At 48.3% G+C, this 25300-nt stretch overlaps 1 protein-coding gene across 9 annotated transcripts in view; it reads left to right on the top strand.

The window, feature by feature from the left end:
* MVB12B (multivesicular body subunit 12B) overlaps positions 1-25300 on the top strand; it is a 161610-nt gene that overhangs the window by 43357 nt on the left and 92953 nt on the right. For all 9 annotated transcript variants that reach the window (XM_066256202.1, XM_066256194.1, XM_066256198.1 and 6 more), the window contains 3 exons: positions 4010-4106; positions 11758-11887; positions 15349-15471. In XM_066256202.1, the coding sequence (XP_066112299.1) occupies positions 4010-4106; positions 11758-11887; positions 15349-15471 (350 nt within the window). The remainder of the gene's footprint in view (positions 1-4009; positions 4107-11757; positions 11888-15348; positions 15472-25300) is intronic.

Genomic DNA, 25300 nt, shown 5'->3' with positions numbered 1-25300 from the left:
AGTGTGAAAGGGAAAAGAAACGGCCTTTCTCCACGTCCTCCCCCCCCCCCCCGCCCCTACAGCTCTGTGGTCCTGTCATGGGGTCCTTCCTTGCCTGTCCCTTCTGCATTTTCTGGATACAGACAGTCACATGGTTCTCTGGCTGTCACTCTCTTCTACCTGCCGTTCCTGTGTTTATGGAGAAGCCTTTGGTAGGAAAATTGTTGATAACATGTTCAGGACTGGGGGAGAAGTTGTTGCTGTAGCTCCCCCTCCCAATCACAAGAGTAATGTACACTTGTTGTAAAGTACAGAGTTTCAAGTGGACTGAGGACGGTCCTGGTGCCAAACACTGGAAGTCGTGCTCACACAGACGGGCCGGAAGGCGGCAGCTGCGCCTGTACGGAGGCCGAGCAGGTCCCCGGGGCTTGCCGTGCAGCCTGTGTGCCGCCCAGGGTCAGGTCTGAAGGCCGCTGCCTTCATAGACGCGGGCTCACGAGGTTGTGGGGGGTCCCCACGGCCTCCCCTTCCTCCTGCAGCCACAGTCACGCAGTGCACTCCCACCCCTTTGTCCTGGGACTTTACCTAGTTCCAAAACCCTCTTTTGAGATTGTTTATGTTTTTAGCTTTTATCACCTCTGTCCTGTCTGCTGGCTCCTCCTCTGTGCAGAAGGTCACTGCCACTCAGGGCTGCTAGGACGGACTCGCGTGTTGATTGAGCAGCTCGTGTTTCACGGCGCCATACTGCTTCCTGCCAGGTCGTCACCTGTCCTGGCTAAGGAGGCCGCCCAGGACAGCTGCGACCTCTTTGAGCATTTTTGCTGCATTTCCCCTGAAGGCTGTGGGTTATTGGTACTCTAGGCCAGAAGAGTCCCTGATCCCCTGGTACGGGGACAGAGACAAGTCTAAAAAATGACAGAGGAGTCACCAGTGCTTGTTAATTTTAGGTGTCATAGGTAAATGTATTATAGAAAATGCACTGATTTAGTCAACATTTATTGACCATTAAACAGATGTTCACTGAGTGCCGCCTTTGTGTGTCTTCCTCCATGGGGACCGGAGTGCGGACGGGGTGTGGTGAGGGGTGTAAGGTAAGGACCAGGGCGGCGTGAGGGAGAAACCTGCCTCACTTTTGAACCAGTGTAGGAAATAGGGAATTCCCCCCCCCCCAAAAAAAAGGAATGAGTGGGTCCTGTAGTGAGATCCAAAGGGACCTGTTTCAGGGCCATGGCAGGGGCCCGCTTGCTGGGCGGGGAGTCGACAAGAATGAGGCGTGCTTTCATCTGTGGCAGCCAGTCGGTGTTGGCCCCGCTGTCGGAGCCAGGACCTTGCATAGCATAATTTTTTATAACTGTAAAGGAGGGATAGGGGATCACAGGACTGGACCGATTCTTAATTAGGTGACTGGAGACTCCCAATGTAGGAGTTTTGGGAGACTCCTTTGGAACCTAAATTTCTTTCCCCCAATAATGCTATTAATACAGAATCCTGGCTGTGGAGTGACATTGCTTCCTGGGGAAGGCTCGAGATTAATTGCACTTTTCATGCCCTGTACTTTCTGCATTACCTGTAATAATAATGTACATAGATTAGGTAGGGAGGATATTAAACAGAGGGATTTATGAACATTTGAATATTAAGTTGGTTATCTGTGGCTACCTTAAATGCAAGGTTGTCAAAAATAATTACAGTACACTAGCAAATACTGGCTACCAGAGGCAATATAAATACCCTGAGTCAGTGCATATTGGGCTTTTGGCATGAATCATTTGCTCAACAAGGATTGGGAATACGTTCTTCATATTTATGAGGAGGAAATGAAAGGGAGCACAGGGTGGGGGAGGGGAGAGGAGCACGCAAAATTAATGGTGTCGCAGACCCACTGTATTAAACCCAGCACAGCGCAGCCCCATGCACAGAGGGGCCCCGCTCAGACTGCGGGGAGCTCTGACAGTCCAGCCTCCTGTTTTGTATGCATGGGAGGGTTTTTTGATGCTTTTTAAAAAATGGTCACACCACTGATGTTCTGGTTTTATGATCGGGGACATTTGTAGAGAGTGGAGGGCAATGTCGCTAAGTGGTTTGCAGTTGACTTCTGTAAAACCCAGCTTGTCAAGCAGAAGACATTTGAGAAGGATATTGATGAACGCCCATCCATCTCCAGGGCAGGGAAACATACCCAGTTGTTAATTTCTCAATGCAGAAAGCAGTGATGACATGGAAATGCTACTGTCATGGAAAAAAAATGATGATAGATTAGCTGAGGCGACTCTGGAAGCAGCTGATGTCTGTGAGTCAGGCCAGCAGTTCAGACCCTGCCTGCATGGCGCAGGCTTGGTCCCATGTCCGTGAAGGCCCGCTTCCCTGCCGTGCTGCACTGGGCATTGTTTGGCCGAGGCCTGGCCACCTAAGATGGACTGTTAGAAAGTGGCTAGCAAGCAGGACAGTTCTGCAAGAAAACGGTTTTGTGACAACCAGGCCACTAAAGCACTGGCCAGGGTTAAATTTTGAAGAATTGATTTCATTTGTGTATTTTTGGTTTATAATGTATTTATTAAATATACATTATATAATGTTTTTGTTGACATAGTTTAGATTTGTTATCCCAACAGATCCAATTTGATTTCTGACTTTGAGCAGCCCAGCCAGTTGAAAATGTACCAGAAAACGTTAATTTATTCAGCAGATAATGACTGAGCACCTACTGTGTGTCAAGGACAGTGCTAGGCTCCGGTTTACAGTAGTAACAGATAGTTTGGGCCTTCATGGTTCTTAAACTCTAATAGGGGAGTTGGTGTTAAATAATCTCACAGATGTGCCATTATAAATTGATCTGAAGGAAAATAGAGCCGAGAGAGGACACAGCGGAGAGTGTAGAATGGTAAGCTCCCGGTTGGCCTTCGGAGAGTGGTTAGTTGGCACTGGGCAGGGGGCAGGAGGCTGGCCACCCTTGTGCAGAGACGGAGGTGCAAGCCCTTTTCTGAGCAAGATGGAAACAAGGCCCGAGGAGCTGCTGCAGAGGTCAGAGTGACAGGCTGGCCGTCTGGGCACTTGTCCGAACGCAGAACAAGGAACCGAGAGTGTGCTCATGCCGTGCTTCTGGGAGGTGGGCAGGCAGAGTGCGCGGCTAGTGTACTAACAGGAGGGATTTGGGATCAGAAGCCATAAGTCTTTTCTTAACTGGTTCTAACTAGAGAGGGGGAAGTAAGTTGGAAATTACTCTGAAGGTTTTAATGAACTCTCCAGGGTGGCCCCACATATTTAAGTTGTAGGGTAGATAGCTGGAGAGCTCATTTCCAGCCTGAAATGAGGGCTGCAAGCGCCAGCACGTTTGCAGAGAATTCTTCTCACAGTTTCAGAACGGCGTGTGCCGACTTCGGAAGACATTTTTGCACTGGTTACGGAAACTGCGCACTGTGGACCCCCTATACTACCACTAAGTAGAAACTTTAAGAGGCCCTGGTGCATGTCATTTTAGAAGATGTGTAATATTGAGGCAGCAGGGCTTTTCACTCTGTCTTTTACAGTTCTTGGAATTTTACAGAATGTATCTGGCATCCAAAATGTGTGTCGATATGCAGACTGGTGATCACTGAAGAGTGTGATCGGTTCTCTGTTCAGTTTAGATGCAGCTCTCTCCCCCACCACTGCCCCAGGAATTTGCTTTTTACCACCTGCTGGGCCTGAGAGCTGACGCATCAGGCTGAGTGTCAGCCTGGTCCTGGGATGTATGCACAGCTGCCCTCTGCTGGGTTCTGTCTCCAGCGTCTCCTGGGTTGCTCATCTGCCTAAGCAAGGCGACATCTAAGTGAGCGGCTTTGAGGTTCTGCAGATGAAGCTCCTTCCCCGGGGACCACCGAGAGTCCCTGTGTCACCGCTGGGGAACATTAAGTGGCACCTACTCTAATTAACCTGCTGTCGTAACGCTGCAAGAGTCATTGTGTTAAATATGCATCTTGAAGCCAAAATGGCAAACTCACCACAGGCATGTTCAGATTAATAGTCTGTATCTCTTTTCTTTCTTCCCAAGAGTCATTTAGGGAACGTGTTAGTGGACATGAAGCTCATTGACGTCAAGGACACTCTGCCTGTGGGCTTCATCCCAATCCAGGAGACGGTGGACACACGTGAGTCATCCTTTAGTACCACTCATCACAATGAGAGTTTCCTTCCTCCAGGTATATTTTTAGACTTTTTTTTATATGTGCATTTTTTTTGGAAACAGTTTAGGAGTCCTTACTGCGTGCCCACGAATAAACCCTGCAGCTTTTGATGTGTGTCTGACTTGGTTCTCCAAGGAGTTTATAGTTTTCTGGTTAGCACCATGTGAGTGAGCAGAAGGTCCTTCCCTCTCAGTACGGGGCTCCCTGCTGAGTTGGTCACTTCAGAGTGGACGGAGAAACTGGCGATAGTTTGTCCTTAGTGCATCCACAGTGTTGCTAAAGCCAAGCTTGGCACAAGACACAGATGCAAGAGGGAAAAATCAGAAGACATCCAGGGAATACAGGTGCAATAATGTCCCCATTTTTGGCCAAAACCAGAAAGACTGTGCGTTCGAGTGCACGGGGTTCAGGGTGAGCCCTGAGCAGAACCGAGGAGAGACGTGGATGAAGCAGAAGCCTCTTCAGGGTCCTGCCCTTCACATCAGTTATTGAATAGCGCAGAAAAGCCTCTGTGTATTTGAGCCTTCTCATTTTGATGTAAAGTCACCTGTTTTCTTTCTAATTACCAACTAACTTTAGAATCCCCACACAGTGAAGCAGCAAATAAACAACCAATACAAAGTCCTTTCTTTATATGACACCTGATTTCTTTATGAAGTTCCTTGTCTCGTTCTGCATCATACATCCTTGAGTTTTCCATAGTTAGCTCTATTTTGGACCCATTATTTTTGCTGCTTTTTTGCTAGCATTTCATGTAGACCAGGCTTTTCATATCTGCATAGACCCTAAGAGCTCTTATTTTAGTGAAGCAAGTAGATTCCATTGTATAACATATTTTCAATTTCTTTTTTTCTTTTTTCTTTTTTTTTTTTTTTTAAGAGAGAGAGGAAGGGAGAGAGATGAGAAGCATCAATTCTTTGTTGCGACACTTTAGTTGTTCATTAATTGCTTCTCATTACATGCCTTGATCAGGGAGCTCCAGTCAAGCCAGTGACCCCTGGCTCAAGCCAGCCACTTTGGGCTTCAAACCGGCAACCTTTTGACTCAAGCCAGTGACCATGAGATCATGTCTATGACCCCACACTCAACCCGCGGAGCCTGTGCTCAAGCTGGCGACCTCAGGGTTTCGAACCTAGGTCCTCAGCGTCCCAGGTCGACGCTCTATCTACTGGGCCACCAACAGTCAGGCTATTTTAATTTTCTTAATAGTCTCCTCATTTATGGATGTTTTGCTTTTATTTGTTATTGCATGCATTAGCTAACAACTGTAATAGCTGATATTTAGCTTGTATTGACTGTATGCTAACCCCTGTGATAAATGGTTTACATACCTGGTATCATGAAATCTTCAGAAGACTCCTATTTGGACATGATTATTAAACCCATTTCACATATGCAATAAATGAGTCACAGTAACTACTTAGGGATTAAAGAATTTCTCCAAGGTCATGCATCAGAAAGTGGGGGAATAACTAGAATACACACACAAGTCTGACACCAGCCACACTTTCAGCCACAGTGTCACTCTGTAAAAGCATGTGTTTAAGCACCTTTTAGAGAAATATTTTATGTATTTATATATTGGGTTTTTGATAACAACTTTATTGGATATATTCACAGGCCATACAATTTATCTAATTAAAGTATAAAATTTAGAAGGTTTTAGTCTATTTACAGAGTTAGGCAACCATATCCACAATCAATTTTAGAACATTTCATCGCCCCCAGTAAAAGCATACCCAGGAGCAGTCACTCTCCGTGTCTCTCCGGCCCACGCCTTCCCACCCTATCTGCCCTAGGCACTCTCCTTGGTATGTAGCTTTGCCTATTCAGGACATTTCATAGAGTCATATGTAAGGTATGCTCTTTCATGACCCGCTTCTTTCACTTAGCATATGTTTTCATCCGTGTTGCAGCATCTATCAGTACTTCATTCCTTTTTATTGCCAATTAATATTCCATTTATATATGGATATACCTCATTTTGAGTATCCACTCAACTGATGGACATTTGGGTTGTTTCTGCTCTTGGCTGTTACAGTGCTGCTCCGAACATTCCTGTTTTTGTGTGGACGTGTGTTTTCATTTCTCTTAGGTATACGCCGAGGCATGAAATTGCTGGATCATAGTCTAACTCTACATTTAAGTTTTTGAGGAGCTGCCAGACTGTTTCTCAAAGGAGCAGCACCATGTTACATTCCCACCCATAGTGCAGGCGGGTCCCATTCCTCCACATCTTCACCAACACGTGTTATTGTCCTTCTTTTTGATTCCAGCCATCTTATTGGGTATGGAGAGGTATCTCATTGTAGTTTTGACTTGTGTTTCCTGATAGCCAGTGATGTTAAACATCTGTTCATGTGCTTGGTGGCTATTTGGTTTTCTTCTCTAGAAACATTTTTCTTCTGATCCTTTGCCATTTTAAATTGGGTTGTCCTTGTATTATTGAGTTGTAAGAATATTTTAATATACAGTTAACCCTTGAGCAACATGGGATTAGACTGTGTGAGTCAAATTATATGCAAATTTTTTTCAAGAAATACTATAACTATATTTTCTCTTCTTTATGACTTTATTAACATTTTCTTTTCTCTAGCTTTTTTGGTAATAATACAGTATATAATACATATAACATACAAAATATGTATTAATAGACTGTTTATGCTATTGGCATAGTTTCCAATCATCAGTAGGCTATTAGTGGTTAAGTTTTGGGGGAGTCAAAAGTTATATCCAGATTTTTGACTGTGTAGGGGGTTGGTGCCCCTAACCTATGCATTTTTCATGGGTTAACTGTATTCTAGATATAAGTACTTTATAAATTATATTACTTGCAATATTTTCTCCCATTTTGTGGGTTTTCTTTTCACTCATGGTGTCCTTTGAAAAGTTTTTTATTTTGGTGGAATTCATTTATCTATTTTTTTTTTTATTCTTTGCTTATGCTTTTGGTGACATACCTAAAAAACCATTGCCTAATCCAAGGTCACCAAGATTTATGCCTATGTTTTCTTCTAAGAGGTTTATAGTTTTAACTCTTTACATTTATGTCTTTAACCTGTTTTGAGTTAATTTTTAAGAATGATGTCAGATAGGGGTCCAACTTTATTATTTTGCATATGACTATCCATTGAACAACCATTCTTTCCCCAATTGACTTGTCTCAGTGTCCTTATTGAAAATCAGTTGACCACAAATGTGAGAGTTTGTTTCTGGACTCTGAGTTCTCTTCCACTGATCTCTATGTCTTTCCTTATGCCAGTCGTGATTACTGTAGCTTTGTAGCAGGCTTTGAAACTGTGAGTCCTCCAACGTTGTCCTTCTTTTTCATGATGATTTGGCTATTCTGGGTCCCTTGTATTTTCATATGTATTTTTGGATTTATCAATTTCCACAAAGAAGCTATCTGGGATTTTGATAGGAATGATGTTGAATTTGTACATGAGTTTGGGTAGGAATAGATTTTGAATGATGTCCCCATGATAGGTTTCTGCGTACTTGAGCCTGCTAAGTCATAGATCCTCTACAGTCTGCCTCCAGCCCTTCCTCTACAAACGTGGTCCTCATCTTCAAACACCCTGTACTTGACCCAGACCGAGCCACGCGTGCGCTCTTTATGTTCCTTTCTTTTCTGAATACAGCACATAGTTGCTCTGTTGTTTTCCCTCAACTCTGAATGTTCACACCCCATGTCTTTCAAGGGCGAGCCTAAGTTCTTCCACCTGCATCAGACAGTGTCTGGTCCCTAGATACCAGTCTGAAGCAAATTCTATCCTCTCCACAGTCAGTTAAGACTGATGAGTGCCTAGTGGGCACTGCAGGCTTTGGGATATAAAGGTGACTAAAACACTGGCACTTTCCTCAAGGACCTTAGCCTCCTGGATGACCTGGACATAGAAACGAGGGATTGCATTGCAGCATAATCAGATAGGACTGCAATCAGTCAGAGGTCAGGGGCCCTGTCTGCCTTCTTTATTGCTTTTCATCGCACCTGGCATAGCACGTATTTGTTGACGGGAAGAAGGGAAGTCAGCACATGCAAGTTACAGTGGTGGAAAGCCAAAGGGAGCGATCGATTCTGCCTCTTAATTCCCTTCTTTACCTTTATTAGGACAAAGGCATGGTGGAGAACTTGGACATTGGAGTCAGACTCACCTACAACTATAGGCTTTCAGCCTCCTGGGCCTCAGTTTCCTCATCTGTAAAATGGGAGGGGGATATTATCTTCCTCATAATAACATTTCTACCTTGCATTTTAGCCATCTATATTTTCTTCATGTCTTTGTTACTTACCTCTTTCTTTGAGGACAAGATCCGTGTTTAATTCATGTTTGAATCATCTAAGGCAGTGGTCAGCAAACTCATTAGTCAACAGAGCCAAATATCAACAGTATAACGATTGAATTTCTTTTGAGAGCCAAAATTTTTAAACCTAAACTATATAGGTAGGTACATTCCTTATTGAGATAGCGCCTGCACGTGGTATTTTGTGGAAGAGCCACACTCAAGGGGCCAAAGAGCCTCATGTGGCTCATGAGCCGTGGTTTGCCGACCAGGGACCTAAGGTACCCATCATACACAGTGCCTTGCTCAGAGGATGGGCTCAATAAAGTAAGTTTTATTACTCTTTATTGCCAAATTAACTTCTAGCAATACCAATCACAGCGCCACTAATGATAGAGGCTTATACCTGTTCTCCACAGATCTACCAGCATAGGTTTTGAATTTTTTTATTTAGTTTTACTATCCTCATTTTATTTAATTTTCACTTTGTTATTTATTAGCAAGACTGAACATTTTACAAGTGTCTGCTTGCTGCCTTTGCTTGTTCTTAAATGGCTTCTCTGCTTGAGAACTAAAATTGCCTGTAGACTTGTATTAATTTTCTACTTCCTCCCCTTCCCCTTTCCATTGTTCTTAGTTTTAAAATTTGCGCTGGTGTTTGTTTTTGACAGCACATTGACTTGCCATGTCTTCGTACTGGTACACCGTAGAGCCCCAAGAGATCTCCCATTCTGCATTTTGGTCTCATTGAACCAGTTAAGCAAGGATGCCCAGGGCTGAGTCCTGCCTGGGCCGTGGCCCAGCCGCTTGGGCTGATCCTGTGTGGTGATCCAGGCAGACAGCCTTTCCCTGTGGCTGGGGCATGTGGGCTGCTGTGCCGTGGATGTGCTGAGGTTGTCCCGGCACCCCCAACAGGTGTCTGATCACACAAGGAGGGTGTGTTTAGGGTAGCCTCTTCATTTTGTGTCAGATGACCGTTTCCTGGAGCCTTTACCCAGGGGACAGGTGCACCCCAGCTGACCGGAGAAGCCTCTGGTCTGCTGTGCACGGTTTGAGTGCACATAAGGCTCTGATTTTACGAAGTCAGCCAAAAAGAGGAGACTCCTTTAATTAATTTAAAATATAGTTTGTTGCAATCCATATAGTACTTAAAAACTGGAAGACTGTTTGTATTACTCAAGTACTCTGTCCTTTCTGTGTTCATTAGCATGACTGAACACATTTCTATTGACTCTGTATAATATGTTTACTTAAAATCAGGCCTGTTTAAGCATGTGTAATTAGTGGCTCCAGCTCTAACGAGTTTGCTGTGGAGGAGGGGATGGAGCAAAGGGCAGTGTGGCAAAAGCTAGTAAAATGCCTGGACGTTCATTTACCTTGAGGACAGGTGTCACCCTCTCCATACTCTCAAAGGCCCGGCCTCACGCACTAACAGCTTTCCAAGGTGCGGGGCTGCTCTGAATGTTTTCCCCAGGGTACCTTCCCTGACGAGGCGGGGACCGTGTTCAGAGTCTAGATTCAGAGCATCTAGCTCTCAGTTCCCTCACCAAGGAAGAGAACTCACAAAGTTTCTGAGTTTCTATCTGACTCTTTTTAACTCCCCCCCCCCCCGCAATAACAGCACAGCACAGCACAATATCACTGACTGGTGTCCCATCAAATGGTGCTAAAATCAAGAGCAGCCTCAGGCCCACACTTCCCCCCTCATTCTGCTCCCTGATTCAAATGTGCTTATTTTCTGCCCCAAAACAGAAAGATCTTGAAAGTCAGTGCTGAACCCTGACATAAAGTGTGTGCTAGAGGCTTACTCTTAATAATGATGATAAGACATTCGTGGCTCTTTTTTATTGGGCACATACATGTGCCAGGCACTGGGCTAAGTGAAGCATATCTGTTATCCCATTTCACCCACCCAGTCCCTATGGGCTAGGGTTTTGTAGCTCCCTTTTACAGATAATGGAACCAAGGCTCAGAGCAATTAAGGTCACAGTGTTAGAAAGTGGTAGAGTTGGCATTTCAACCCAGATCTATAGACCCGTGGGTTGAATGACTGCACTTGATTGAAATTCATGTCTAAAACCCACAGATGAACAAGCAGACACCTGGTTGGTCATCACTGGACTTGATAAATAAAAGAATAACGTATTTATCTTTTTTCTCCCCATAAACAAAGTCTATTTTAGAGAGACCAAGTAGTTGGAGAAAGAAAGTTGTTTTTTTATATTGAAGAATTCCAGTTAATAAATGCAGAAGGAATTACAGATTTAGAAAATCACCATTTTGAAATGATGGACGTAGGCAACAGTCATGGGGGGAAGCAACACTGCCCAGAGAGAACCTGTTGGGTCTTTATCGCAGGGCCAGGCAGACCCCACCCAAGCTGAGGGGGCCGAGCGGGAGGCCGTGCCTCATGGTGTGTGATGCTGTGGGACAAGGCTGCACCACCGGTGAAGTGTTCTTGCCTTAAAAAATTCTAACCTGTATCTTACCGTATCGAGCCTTTACCTGTAACTGCCAGTCTACAGGAGGTACAGGGCAGTGACTCAGTTTCTCCAGCCTCGCAGTGCCCTGAAGATAAAGGGAGGCTGGGGGGCTGTTACAGAATAAAAGGAACTGAAGAGACCCAACAACCAAGTTCAGACAAACCAACAGTTACATGACGTTTTTGAGATAATAGAGGAAACTGGAATATAGTCTATTTATTAGATGATATTAACGACTCATTGTTCATTTTGTTAGCAATGATAATGGCATGGTGGTTGTATTTAAAAAAAAAGTCTTCCATAGATGCCTACTGAGCTAATAATGGGTGACAAGACACGGCATTAGAGTCACTCTCAATTCTCTAGCCCAACTGGCATGAAACCAGCTTGTTCATTTTTGACGAGGATGAAACTATATAGATGATGAGAACTTGCAGGGTCCTGAGCTTTGGAGAATTTGAAAATTCTTCAATAAAAAGCAAAAGGGAAAGATTCCTCATGGTCGAATGTGTTACTATTACTCAGGTGTCCACGTGTATGTGTCTGCAGGTGGAGCCGTGAGTGGTTGCAGGTGTGGCTCGTAGAAGCCGGCCCCGTGGGTTATTTCAGGGGCTTCTTGCAGAGGCGGATGGACCCTGGGAGCCCCTTCTCAGCAGGGAGTGTCTGCGGCCAGGTCCTGCAGTCACGGCCTGTCCACCGTGGGCCTGTGGGGGGCACGAGGGTAGAGCCCAGCCTTTCTGTCAGTCACTTGGATGACCGGTCAGTTCCACTGCCAGGAAGGGTATGTGGCGGGAGACACAGCACTCCGATGAGAGACTCATGCCTTTTCTCGTTGTTCTTTCCTTCAGAGGAAGTAGCTTTTAGAAAGAAGAGGCTGTGCATTAAATTTATCCCACGGGATTCCACGGAAGCTGCGATCTGTGACATTCGGATCATGGGCCGGACCAAGCAGGCCCCTCCTCAGTACACGTTTATTGGGTGAGTCTCAGTGACACAGGTCTCATCTCGTCTCGGCCGAGAGTGCTCCAGGCACTGCAGGACGGAGCACTGAGATGCTGTGACCCACACCCCAGCCTCTGCCCTCACTGCTGCTCCTCCTGCGTATGCTGCGGCCCGTCCGGACCACCGGGCTGTCGACCCTGCACACACTTGCTCAGGCCACCTGCTGCATCTGAGGGCCGTTCTGTACCCTGGTCCTGTGTGTTCATCCGTGAGGCTCTGCGGGCCTTTCCGACGTCCAGAAGCTCAGGAGTTCTCTCCTTTGCATCCACTGGGCCTCGGCTCCCCGCACTGTTTATTCCCCCACTAAGCTTGTGAGGCACCCTCTTGTTCCACTGGGCCGGGGAGCCTGGACAGGCGGGGACTGGGGTGCCCAGGGTCTGCTCTCACAGTCTGTGTTCCAACAGGAGAGGCGGGCAGCACACGGTAAGTCAGTAACGAGATCATTCTAGTGAGCAACAAAACCGACACCCGACGACGAGCAGGGATCCTTCAGCTAGGAGGTCAGGAAGGGGAGGTTTGAGCAGAGACCTCAACTCAAGAAGAACCCCCCCACACACACACACACACACACAGTTGAAGGCAGAGCCTTCCGGGCGGAGGAGAGGAGCAGGTGTACATGGGAGTGGGTGTGGCATGTCGGAGCAGCATGGCTGGGCTGGGCCAGCAAGGGGGTGTCTGAGTGAGGGGAGTGGCTGCAGGACCCAGAGCAAGGCAGGAGTGTGGCTTTTATTCCGGTGCACTGGGATGCCATTGGAGGGTTCTGGGTCCGGGAAGAACGTGGTATCACACGACCACACGATGAGTCCTTGTGCAGTTTTTTGGTTTGAGGTTCATCTTTCGTGATGAGCGGAGGGCACTGTGCCTTGTTCGCCAGTAGCCTCAGTACTGGGCACAGGCCTGGCTCTGAGCCACTTCGTAAATGCTAAGTACAGTGACCCTCAGGGTTTCACTCTGGGCTCTTCTGATTGTGAGTGACAGGAGCCTAACCTGGGCTGGCTTAAGCAAAGGGAGAATCTGTTGGCCGACGTAGCAGCAGAGTGCAGGGGCAGGCTGGCTTCAGGTGTAGCAGCAGAGTGCAGGGGCAGGCTGGCTTCAGGTGTAGCAGCAGAGTGCAGGGGCAGGCTGGCTTCAGGTGTAGCAGCAGAGTGCAGGGGCAGGCTGGCTTCAAGTGAGGATGTAGGCGCTTAGAGGACGTCCCTAGGGTCTGCTTTCCCCTCTCCTCCTTGCTCTCATCCGGGGGGGGGGCTCCATTCCTACACGTGTTCTCCCCAGTGGCGAGGAGGAAGGGTGGCCCCATCGGTCCACCTACTTTTCCTCCAGGTTCAAGTCCCAAGACAAAGAGCAAGTCTGTGTTCTCAGTAATTCAAATGGGAGTTCTAGAGTTCAGTCTCATTGCTCTTGACTGATCTCACTGGGGTCCTGGGCACCCTGAACCTGTCCCCGCTGCCTGGAAAAGTCACTCTGTCTTCCAGGCCTGAGCCGTTGGAACTCAGGGACCAAGAATGAGGGGATGGCTGCCCCCACCCCGATGCAGAGGGGAGGTAAAAAGGCAGAATCGGGAGCGAATGGGCGCTGGATGACCAAAAGAGAAGACATTTTCACTGTACTCAGTTGACCGACACTCGGGTCTTCCCAGTTACTCAGTGTGGCAGGTGGTATTCGGCCCTCAGCCACGCAGTGGTCCCGGCTGGTTGGCAGGCGTCTCACTTGTCCCTGGGGGTCCTCACAGATGAGTTCTCCTACTCGGCCTTGGGGTCTGGCCTGGATCTGGGCTGTGCTCTGCTTTGCTTCTTGTTCATTTGAATCCAGACCCTCATCTTGACTCTGACAGCCTGGGCCTTTCCCATCGGTGGGGTGACAGCGAGCTGCGATGTTTGTCTGAGATGCGTGGGGGGCCGGTGTCCCAGAGGTGAGATTGCCTTCATCTCTGTCGCAGAACTTCTTAGACTCCTGCTGTGGAACCTGGATGCACTGTCCTTTAGGAAGGGCCCTGTGATCATTCCCTTCCTACAGACTGGAGATTCTGTTTTGCAGCATGGTTTAAATTGATTATGTAAAGAGGAGTAGCAAATGGTTAAGAGAATAACTAGATTCAGTTGCCTTCAAAGCAGTCATTTACATGCAAATAGTAGAAGCCAGCAGTTTAGTGATGAACTTTTAAAGTCTGATTTGAGTTTACTGTGTGTGTTTTTAATTACAAACTACACTACTTTAAAAGATTACATTTTTAACCAATTTAAACATTTTAAACAATAGACGCTTACCATATACGTATGTCTTGATAACTAGAATCTTCGTTCTATCATTTGGAACAGATTGCTAAATTAAGTATATTTTTGTTTCATCTTGGGCAAACATTCTTTTCCAGAGGCAGACGATTTCAATGTTATTTTTAAGTAAGGAAAGAGAATTCAGTTCAGAACTCTAAGTCACTTTTTCTTAAAAACGGGCACAATTCCACGTGACTTTGCAAGGGTTGGGCTGTTGGTTGTGCAAGACAGAAACCTGGGGTGGGAATAGCTCCTGCACGGCCGACCGTGGGGCCGACCCAGACGTGGTGGAGCCAGCGATCGGTCTAACCAGACGTGACTGTGGTTGAGAACTGTTCTGTAGTGTACTGAGAAGCTGCTAGAAGTATCCCCTGAATAAATCTGTTCTCATTTAAGAGATGATATTCCTCTACATCCCAAGATGCAGTTCTGTGGGGCAGTTGAGAGGCTGTCAGTTGGATGTGGCCGAAATAATCTCATTACAATTGCTGAGAACAAGCCTGTCCTGTAAACACCTGTGCCTGTGGTTGCAGCCCGCTGCCCTGGGCAGCACCGGGTCCCAGGAAACTGGGCGTGGTGTCCGTCAGGCCCTCTGTGTCTGCGCTTAGTGGTGGCGGTTCGGGGGCACGTGCTTCTTGGTTTGAGGATCTCTCCCATGCTGACCCTGAGAGTGGGGGCAGCTGCAGGTGTGACCTCCTAGCGGCAGGGAGCTCCTCCCCCCCCCCCCCGAAGCTGGGGCGTGTCCTAGAAGCGAGGGGCTAATTCTCCTCAGAGCTGAAAGCCTTTGCTGTGTCAGTCTCACCCAAACTGTGCAAGGAACTTTAAGTGGATTGTCATGTAAACACCCACAGTTAAATGACAAAATAAAAAAAAATGTCAAGACTAGGAACTGAGGAAACCGCAGTAGTACGGTAGGAAGGGAAGCTCTGGGTGGGGAAGAAGGTGGCCGCCTCCCAAAGCCTGACTGCTGGGACAGCTGCACTCCCCTTCTGCTCTGACCTGGGACACCCAGAGCACAGAGGGAGGTGATGGAACCGCATCTGTGGACAAGAACTGAGTCCCGGTGTTTGAGGCTGTGATTCTTTTAAAGGAGCTGGTTTGCATTGTTGCTCAGGTAAATGCTTTGTGCTTGAACAGCGCCATGAAGATTTCTCTTTTCTCCCAAAGGGAACTGAACAGCATGGGGATCTGGTATCGAATGGGCAGAGTACCAAGAAATCACGACTCATCTCAACCCACAACACCTTCCCAGTCATCAGCTGCTTCCACCCCGGCCCCCAACCTTCCCAGGTGAGGCCTTGTCCATCAGTGGCATCCTGTGCTGCTGGTCCTGTTACAGCCACGTGGTCTTGAGTCCCTCCCCCCCACCCACCCCTGGCACAACATGTAGAACACCTCCGCGTAGTATCTGCTGAAATAGTGCAGAAGCAATATACTTTGGAGGAGATTTTTTAAAAATCCAATTAGAAATCTGTATTACTTGACTGTAAAGGCCATTCTGTAGTCTATTCTGCACATGTTCTGAAGGCTCCCAAAATAGCAGAACATGCAGCTTTATGTTGGCTCGCTGTTCTAAAGAGCTTACAGCTGCCCGCAGACAGGATCTCTAGTCATGTGGCTGGGAAGGCTGGCCGGCGGGGAGGAGGGGAATTCCTTCTCTGCCTTGGCCAGCAACTCACTTGAAACCCAGGAAGGCTAGTAAGTAATTATGTTTATTTTCATATCGTTTCTTTTCCCAATGAGCTACAACTAAGAAATGAGTGGTTTGGGTGTGAGAAGTTTTTCAGAGGATGCTGGTTTTAATCACTGTTGCCACAGAGAAACTCGGGAGAGCGGACGGTCGCTCCGCACCCGCTTGCAGTCACAATAGAGGCAGAAATGGTTTCCACGCTGTCTGCAAGAAGCAGGCGGGGAAGACAGCCCTGTCAAGTACAGAACACCTCGGCACCCTGGTAGTAAATTACCTGAGGACAAAGAACAAACAGCAATGATGGATTAAGTCTGAGAAAGGGATTACAAAAGTAAATAAAACAAGAATGAGTTGGCGAGGTGGCATCATTTGGAGACCGATATAACATAAACGATTATGGATCTAGAAGCTTCCACATGGACAAATAGAGACGAACACAATCTGTCAGTAACAGGACAAAATAGTCACGGGGTCCGGGGTGGGGACTTCCCCTCCTGATCTCCACAACCCACGCCTTGCCCTGGGGAGGTGCAGCGAGTGCAGTGGCCGCTGGCTCTCTCGTCTGCCTCTCCAGAGAAAGCGTTGTCCTGCACCTGCACTCAGAGGGCTCTATCCTTTGGGACATCCCCATAAAGACAATCTGGGCTTTCTCGTGACAGTCTCACAAAGAGGGGTACTTAAAGTTAACTACCCCTGGACTGGCCTGAAACTTGAGAAGTTATCCGGTTTGCTTTGCTAGGAAAAGATACGAATAGCTCGCTCGTGAGCTACCCGGAGTTGCAGGCAGAGCAGTTGAGTGTCTCCATTTAGGAAAGCGAGGTGAGTGCAGCTCAGATTGGCACTTGCTCGTTCCCTTGCCGCTACCTAGAGCACTGTCACGGGGCGATCACCATCACCTGTGCCCGGGGTCAGCTCAGGCCCATCACCTGTGGTTAGGGTCATCTTAAAACTCATCCCTGGAGTAGCTACAGCTGCGCCATTTTGGCGTTATACGGCTTAGAAAGGCACAGCCTCGGGGCAGGTCTCACCGTCCTGTTGGCTAAAGGAAGAGCGCTGATTCTCCCAGTTACAGTGGGAGGACTGAGCTTCCAGGAGCTTGCCGGTCAGTAGAGCGCAGTCACTAGCCACCGACACGAGAGGACACAACATCACAGGCCACGGGGTGCCGGGTGGAACTGGAGGTAGTGTTTACAAGGCTTATATATTTTATAACCTCTTGTTGTACAGTTTATGGTTTACAATGGCTGCAGGGAAATTGGATCAGTTTTGTTTTACTTGCCAAATAAAACAAATGTCAAAATAGTCAATATAAAATGTATTCTAATTTGGCTGAGTTAAGTCAGCCAGTATGCAGTAGGGTAATTGAATGTTACATTAATGGTTCCCAGTAAAAACCACTTGTCTGTCCCAAGCTCGCCTCTCTCGCTGTGCAGTAATTTACAGGTGGGATGCACACCTATGTGAGCCTCAGGGTTTTTGTGCCTTTGGTTTCTCTATTTTCTTTTATTTTTAATTAAATGCTGATTATTTATTCAAATTTTCCATTGAAGATTTATGAAATAATCAATATGTTACTTTATTCCTTGGGGCTTCAGGTCTCTGTAATCCTCCAGCAGAGGAATCTGACAGCTTTGTCTCTGGCGGGGTGCTGGGGTAGCGCTTGTGTTGCTGGTGTGGCTCTTCAAGCTCTGCAGCGGCCCCATCAGTGGAGGCCCCATGACTTCTGCTCTTCTCTCCCATCCCCGAGCCTTAGACTTGAAGCTGAACTCATTGCCTCTTCCCTTCCTGTTTCATGTTTCTGTGTCTTTGCTCATGGGGACACGTATGCATAAGGTGTCTCACATCACTGCGTTAGGTATCAGCTCAAGTGCCTCCTCTTGCAGGAAGCCTTCCCTGAATACCATGGGGCTGGGCTGGTGCCTGGGCTCTCTTTTCTCAGCTCCTCTCGGCTGTTAGCCTTCATTTTCTGTTGTCATGTGAACTGGAGGGCAGGGACTGTGTCCACTGCCTCTTGTCTACCAGAACTTAGCTCAGATCCAGGCACGTATTCAGTTTTGCAGAAATGCTTCTCCAGCAGCCTGGGACCCTGTGCTGCTCACTCCCCACCCCTGCTAAGATTCCCGAGATCCTGAGCAATTCTGGAGATTTTTCTGATTATGAGAGTAACGCAAACTTGAAGACAATTGACAGTACGTGTATAGAAAATAATGAACACACACAAATCTCATTTCCAGTGAGCAAAGGGGCATAATCTTGTTTGTATTTACTTCAAATCATCTTTCTGTGAACTTTTTACATAGGTGATATCATATAATAGCAAGTTTGTGTTTTGCTGCTTCTTTCTCATGTAGTATTTAACCACAAGCATAAGAAATACTTCTTCAAGCTGGTCTTTGTGTGAACTCAAGGATCAGTTTGCAAAGCCAAGGCTAGAGTGAGAGCATGGTGATGCAGCGCCCTCTACTGACCGAATTTGGAGGCGGCGGCAGGGAGGACTAGCAGGATAGTTCCTGAGCAGTGGGCGGCAGGCAGTTTTCCCAGCAAATCCCTTGTGGGGACTGGAAGGGAACGAGGGAGCAGACATTGTTGCTTTCTTGAGCTTGAGTCTGTGAATCAAAAGATAACATTGTGTGCTCTGCCTCCATTTCGTATGTTGTCACTCAAATCTCAAAGAATTCCCTGCCATTTTTTGGACAGTTTTGATCCCCAGCTTGATTCAGACAAAAGGGACAGTTGGTGGACCTTTTTGGAGAGAATGGGTCATCACCTGAGGACCTCCTGGTCCTAGCAGAACTGCCTTCTCTTTCCAGAGGCAGGTGCCTCCCCGAGACAGGCACCTCCTGTCTCCTTCCTGTCGCTGCAGAGAGTGCTGGCCATGGGCCAGAGACCAGGTTGTCCGTCCACAGAGGCAGACCCCCGGCCGTGTCTGGTGCACTGGACACGGTGTAGGGTGATGTTCATGGCAAAAGGCAGGATTAGATGTCTCGGCACAGCTCCCCTTCCTCGTTCAGCACATCTGTATCTCACACACAGACATCTCTGCACACATTTCCGAGTTTCCAAGTGAAGAAGGTCGTGCTGCTTCTTCCAGGGCTCAGAGCCTCTGTTTTCTTTCTGGGCATCAGTGCTGCTCTGTCCCCTTCCCATCTGCAGTATGCAGGTTGGTGAGCAGGATGGCGCTGGCCTCGGGGCGGTGGTGCGGGCACCTCCCCTTCTCTCTTCTGGGCTGGCCTCAGCTCTGTGGGTCAGCCTGGCGCAGGCTTCTCTGATTCTCCTCTGTGGCGCTGGCCTGGGGCAGGGCGCAGAGGGAGGAAGCTCCGCCCAGCTTCAGCCAGGTCCGCCCCCCAATCCCCTTTCCCACCCCGGGGCTCACAGATGGTTCTGCTGGAAGAAGAGGCTCTGCTGCTGCCGCACCAAGGTATGGAGAAGTTCTGGAATGCAGGTGGATTCACAGGTGCTGGAGCCTGGGGTGTGAATGAATGGATGGTTCTGTGTCATCCCGGCAGGGGCTCCTGGTGGACCGATGCCCCTGGCCTGGCCCACTGTAGAACCAGTGGCTTGATAAAGACATCAGAAGCATGCTTATCAAATTTGTAGATGACACAGAGTCATTAGGGAGAGCTGAAGTTCTGAGTGACAGAATCGATACTCCCCAGCTCCTCTACAGTTAGAATCCCCTGCCGGAACTAGGAAATGAAAGGTGATGGGCAGACATGGGCAGGGCCTCCTGAGGTTCAGGAAATCAGTTGTACAAGAACCAGACTGAGGAGACTTGACTTAGCCATGTTCTGTGTGCAACGGCCGGTGTGAGCTTGGGTTGTGTGGAATGCAGCCTGGTGTGCACAGCGGAGCACACCCCATTAGGCGGTGTCCAGTGCCTGTTAGCTACATGGAGAGGGTCATGTCCACTGCCACACACCACCTTGGAAAAGGTGCCCGACTCCGGCAGTATGTTTGAGTGTGAGAAGTCTGAGTTTTGACCTGAGTGGAGACATGGAGGCTGGCTTCAGGTGTTTAAATGGTCAATAGACAGGAGGTTTAAATATGTGGGAGGTTTCCGTTGGGGTTTCCAGGTGGTCATGGGTCACTGAAAGCCCCAGAAGGCAAAATTAAAATTAGATCAGATGGACTGAAGTTCTAAGGAGGTAGATTTGGGCTCAACATTTTAAGAAGTGAATAAAGAAAGCTTCCCAAAAGTAAAGAGTTGACAGCCTTGAAGAAGCTGACTTAAGAGCTTCTTAAGTCATGCCTGTTAGCTATATTTTGAGCTGCTGGCAATAGGCAAACAGCATTTGGATTTTTCAGACTTAAGAAATGTGCCCTGTTCCCTGTCCCCACCCTCAGAAGTTCAGGTTTAGGAGACCTACATGTTGGGGCCACAGATATCTTGCCAAGGGTGACTCCGGGGAGCTCTGGTGGTGGGTGGGGGGGGTGCAGAGCGGTGGGCGTTGCCCCTGAGGCCTGTTCACCTGACTTGTGGCCATCACCTTCTGCGAGCCCAGAGCTGGTGTCGGAGAAGGAGGCTCGGTGAGCTGCAGAGTGACCGCTGTGGCACACACAGAGGGCCCGTCTCAGCATTGGCATGCATGAACTGATAGCAGGTGCTCTTTGTCCTTTTCAGAGTCCCTCTGAAATAGTCTGAACTCCAAGTGCTGGAATTCTTGGGACACCTCATGTTTATGTAGACACTGGGATTGGGATGTCCTAGAAAATACGGGAAATGTGATTCCAGCAGCGCCATTCTGCCCTTCCTGTTGACCTGAGGTGCTGAGGCTTGTCCATCGTGGTCCTGATGGAGAAGCTGCACCTGAACTCTGCTCTGCACAGACCTCAGGCTGCGGGCACAGCCTGTGACCCTCCCCCGACACTGCCTCTCCCCTGGGAGAAAGTGTCATCTTCCCTCCCAGAGCCACAGAGCACACAGCTCCTTTCCCAGCTGGCGAGTCCTCCCAGCAGCCTGCGCCTGCGCACACAGCCCCAGGAGCCAGTCCCAGGAGTCGGCCATGGAGCCTCCCTCATAGGGTGCGTGGCGCCGCTCGGGGCTGTTTCATAATCTTCCGGTGATTTGTCAGCTTCCAGCGAGATGTCAGTCACCAGTTACGAAGTATGTTTCTTAGTGACAGACATAATTGTACTTAACTTTTTGTGTGGATGTTATCAATCTGTGACAGATACTCTGGGAAATGGGGCATTTTGATTGCAGAAGATCTGTCACATGCATTTAGTCTTCCTCTCGGGGACACCAAGATTCAGTCACAACTTTTGCATGTTGGTGTCAGGTTTTGAGAACATAGATTCCGCTGACCTCAAAAATCGTTCCGTCATTCTGATCCCAGGGCTGTCACCTAAAAGGTTAATGGCTCTTCCGAAAGGAGAGGGGAAAAAAATGCGGCAACAGCGATCTAGAATTCAGGCCATGCACGCCCAGGCTCGTCCCTGTCGCATATGATGTCAGAAGCCCGCGCGCTGCTGGGCTCTGTCCTGGCCTCACCCACCCCACCGTCCCCTAGTTGGGGCCAGCTCTGCCGCTTGGTCAGCCTGCAGCATGAGCCAGTGTCAGGTGGAGCCTCAGCTCCCCAGCGAGGGTCTGTTGTCTTGAACAAGAGGCCCAGAATGGCACAGACTGGGGAGGCTGAGTTCTCCTTTTCCTGTTGGGGTATTTGTCACCCAGCTGAGTGGTGGAGGTTGGGCACAGGGGGCACTGGCCTGTGTGAAGGCCCAGCAGTTTCTCCTCTTTGGTTGTTTTAACAAGAGAAAGCTTGGCCCAAAGGATGGGAGGGAATTAGATTTGAGAGTTTAAACTGTGCTCTCATGCAAGGCGCATCATTTACGCGAAGGGTTATATGTGTCCCGCATTGAGGTATAGTTAGAAGGCAAGGCCAAGGGCTGATTCCAATTTTTTCCCCCTAACTATACAAATCATGACGTGGATTTTGAGCCCCCCTTTCCTGGTAGCAAGAAATGGTTTGGGGGTAGGTGAGCGAGGGGGCCAGCACTTCTCCCTGGTCCCATTAAAGGAGGGCCCACAGACCTTGAACATCTGCAGGGCATGTCCAGGCATAGCTGTGTCTGGCTTTACTCGGAATAATTGACTTCCTTTCCTTCACACTAAAACCACACATACTTTCATACTTTTGTTTCTTTGTTTAACTCTGAAGATGAGACACCCATTTTTATATCCTTCCTTGATGTGATACCCCTTTTAAGATGAAGTCTATAATGCAGACTTTTTTTTTTTTTTGGCCCTGGGAGCAGAAGCAGACATTGTTCACGTGAGGCCTCCTCGCTCTGAGGTGCTGCCCCCCACCAACTCCAGTTCAGAGAACCAACAGCGAGGGTGTCTCGAGAAGGACCCTCTCCGGAGGGGTGGGACTCGAACACCAAATTTAAGTCAGGTCGGAGGTTGGGCTTCCTGGGGCTCAGGTATCATTTAAATGAGCCCACGTTCACGTCCTTTGCCTAGAATTCCCAAGTCCTAGGCTTCCTGCCATCCTGTTGGGATTTGAAACACACCCATGTTCTTTTTCTGTGCGGAACCTTCATGGCTTCCTGGTTGTCTAACACGTCTCCCACATCATCTCGCATTAATGAGGCAAGTCTCCTTCCTCGGCTTCCGAGCACAGCGCCCTCATTCCAGAAGTCTGTCTGCTCTGGCCAGTGCCGCGTGCCCAGCCTCGTGCCAGCCACTGCCCTCCCGCAATGAGGCAGCCTGGACTCCGAGTCGCGGGGGCCTGTCCCGTCCACCTCCACGCCTGGGGTAACCCTCGCCTCTCCTAGAAAGCCTGGCCCCCGTTGCTCTCCCCCTTCCTCTCCTGCAACCGCCTGATCAGACAGCAAGGCATTTCACAGTTCTCCGTCTCGCTGCATTTCTGTGGCCTCACGACTGTATTGGCTGGCTTGTTGATGACAGGGTCTCATGTTCCTTTTTCTCCTCTGAAGACTCAGAAAAGGTGAGTCGTACGGCAACCACAGCGATGGGGGTGAGGCATCGCTGTACCTCAGATCTTCGCAAGTGCTTTCAGCTGTCGTCTCATTGACGCTCGCAGCACCTGGTCAGTGAAACATGTATGGCCCCAAAACGTATGGTAGGGACCTTTGAACTCCAGGTGCCTGGCACACGTTAGGCACTCTGAAAATATTTATTAAACGTATAAAGTGAGCTGGTTTAGATGCATCCTAGGTGTTATATATTTATCCATTGCCTCTCTCACCTGTTCTTCCAGCCAGCCAGCCAGCCAGCCAGCAGAGAGTTATGTTGCATTTCCTAGGTGTCAGGCGCTGTCCCAAGAGCTTGATAAATAATAGCTCATTCAACCCTAATAACAGCTCTTTGGGTCAGGTACTATTATCACATCCAATTTAAGGTGAAGAAACTGAGAACAAGGAGGTTAAATTCCTTTCCCAGAGTCACACAGCTAAGTGTCAGAGCTAGGATTTGAACCCATGCATACGAGCTACCTTTGGATTACAAACTGTTCCTGTGCCCTGGTGCTTCTGGTCACAGAGTCATCACTGGTTGTGAGTTATTTCATCAGGGACCCGAGCATGTGCCTCGGGGCTGGTGGTCGGCTACAGCCGGCCAAATGCAATGTCCCAGCCATCTTCACTTGCGGCTTCTCCGGGATCCTGCCCAGCAGCTGGGAGATGAGAACTTCCCAGAGGGTGCATGGGTGGGTGGGGGAGCTCATCGTGTTTCCTGGGTTCCTCCAGCCGGAAGCCACTGAAGCTGTCTGCATTTCCACTCTTTTAGGGAGACGTGCAAACGTTGGCCGGGGTTCAATCCACTTGAGTTGTGGATGGTGACCAAGGAAAGCATGTGCAGACCATACCCACCAGGGTCCCAGCATTACAGACCCGCGAATGGCTTCAGAGCCCATGGTTAAGCAAGGTTACAAGCAGTTTGATTTATCCCAGTGATGAGCAGAGTGGTGTGAAAGAGACCTACAGAGCAAGGGTATTTGAACCCCTTTAAAATGCTTCCGTAACAAGACCAAACTTAGTTTTAGTGTCAGAGTAATTTTGAAGGTGATATTTCATTAGAATGCAGTTTGGTATTGTTAGATATGAATGATGAGTTTAGGCTGAGCAATACACTTTTTGATATTAATTTTTAATGTGGCTTCTTGGGAAGTCAGAGCTTCTGTTTAATGAAGAACTGACTATTCATCAATATGGCTCCCACCTCGAGCTGGCCTTCTCGGCCCTCCCCTCAGACATCAGCTTCTGACAAGGCATTTGCTGCTTGTAAATGTGTTATCTTTGTAATCTCGGTGACTCTGTGTCTGATTTTTCTCGGTGGTTCCGGGGTGTGTGTGTGTGTGTGTGTGTGTGTGTGTGTGTGTGTGTCTTGTTGTCCCGAAGAGCAGGGTTATAAATGTGGAGTGATTTCCACCCGAGCCTGGCGTGTGGTGCGCGAGAGCCCTGTGTGCAGTGGGTTTAAACGCTAGGGTTTGAAGAAAGGCCTTTTTCAGGATTATGAAAATAGTTCTCCGTGTGTCAGAACAGATTTATCAGTTCACTTCAGGGTTGTTTTTGTGAACCAGCCCATTTAGAGGAGGATATTTTACCTTTTATCAGAGTGGAGGCTGACAGTCTATTTGCAGGTAGCTCTGTGGAATATTTCACCTGGGTCTCTCAGTGTAAATCTAGCCACCAAACAAAGTAAAGTGGGTGTTAAACAAGCGATATTTCCCGGGACTTTACCACTTGCAAACTCCCCCCGCCCCCCGTGATGTTCTATTTCAAGGCAGGGCTTCAATTATTAATTTGGATATTTAACAATATCTTTTGCTTGCAGTGACTTTTCAAAGGCCCTTCGGATTTCTTTGGGCCAGGATTCTGCTCGTGGAGAGTGCAGCATTGAACTTGAGCAGCAGATGTTTTATTTCCAGTTGGATAATACTATTAATATACTAGTTATTAGAATAAATACAGTTATCATCATCATCATAATCGTTATTTCGGTTACAATTTTTTGACCATCTTACACCAGGCTTCATGTAAAAATTTTATGTTCACTGTTTTAATCTTTACAACCATGCAGTGAGGTGAATCCTAGTGTCCTCATCCTTAACAAAGGAGGAGACCAAAGCCTGGAGAGGTGGTGGCTGACTGGCCCAAGGACAGAGCGTTAGGGGTTAGAGGAGGCAGGATGGAACGCAGGGGTCACTAGCGCGCCCTCCCCGCCTCCAGGAGCCTCCATGCCTCCTGAGTTTGGGTACTCTGTGCCTCAGTGTGTGCTGTACCCGGTGGGCACCGCTGGGGGACCCAACATGGCTGTGAGCTATTCCAGACTGGGACCCACATTCCACTCTTATTAGTCATTGCTTGACTTTGCTGAACAAACGGTCTTCCTGGGTTTGGGGAAGGGCTGAGGAGGAGCAGCGGCTGCGTGGGTCTTTGTTAGGGTTGGCCGTGTCGGGCGGATAT

Source organism: Saccopteryx bilineata, chromosome 2 (assembly GCF_036850765.1).
Source record: "Saccopteryx bilineata isolate mSacBil1 chromosome 2, mSacBil1_pri_phased_curated, whole genome shotgun sequence".
NCBI lineage: Eukaryota > Metazoa > Chordata > Mammalia > Chiroptera > Emballonuridae > Saccopteryx > Saccopteryx bilineata.
This window is presented reverse-complemented; position numbering and strand designations above follow the sequence as displayed.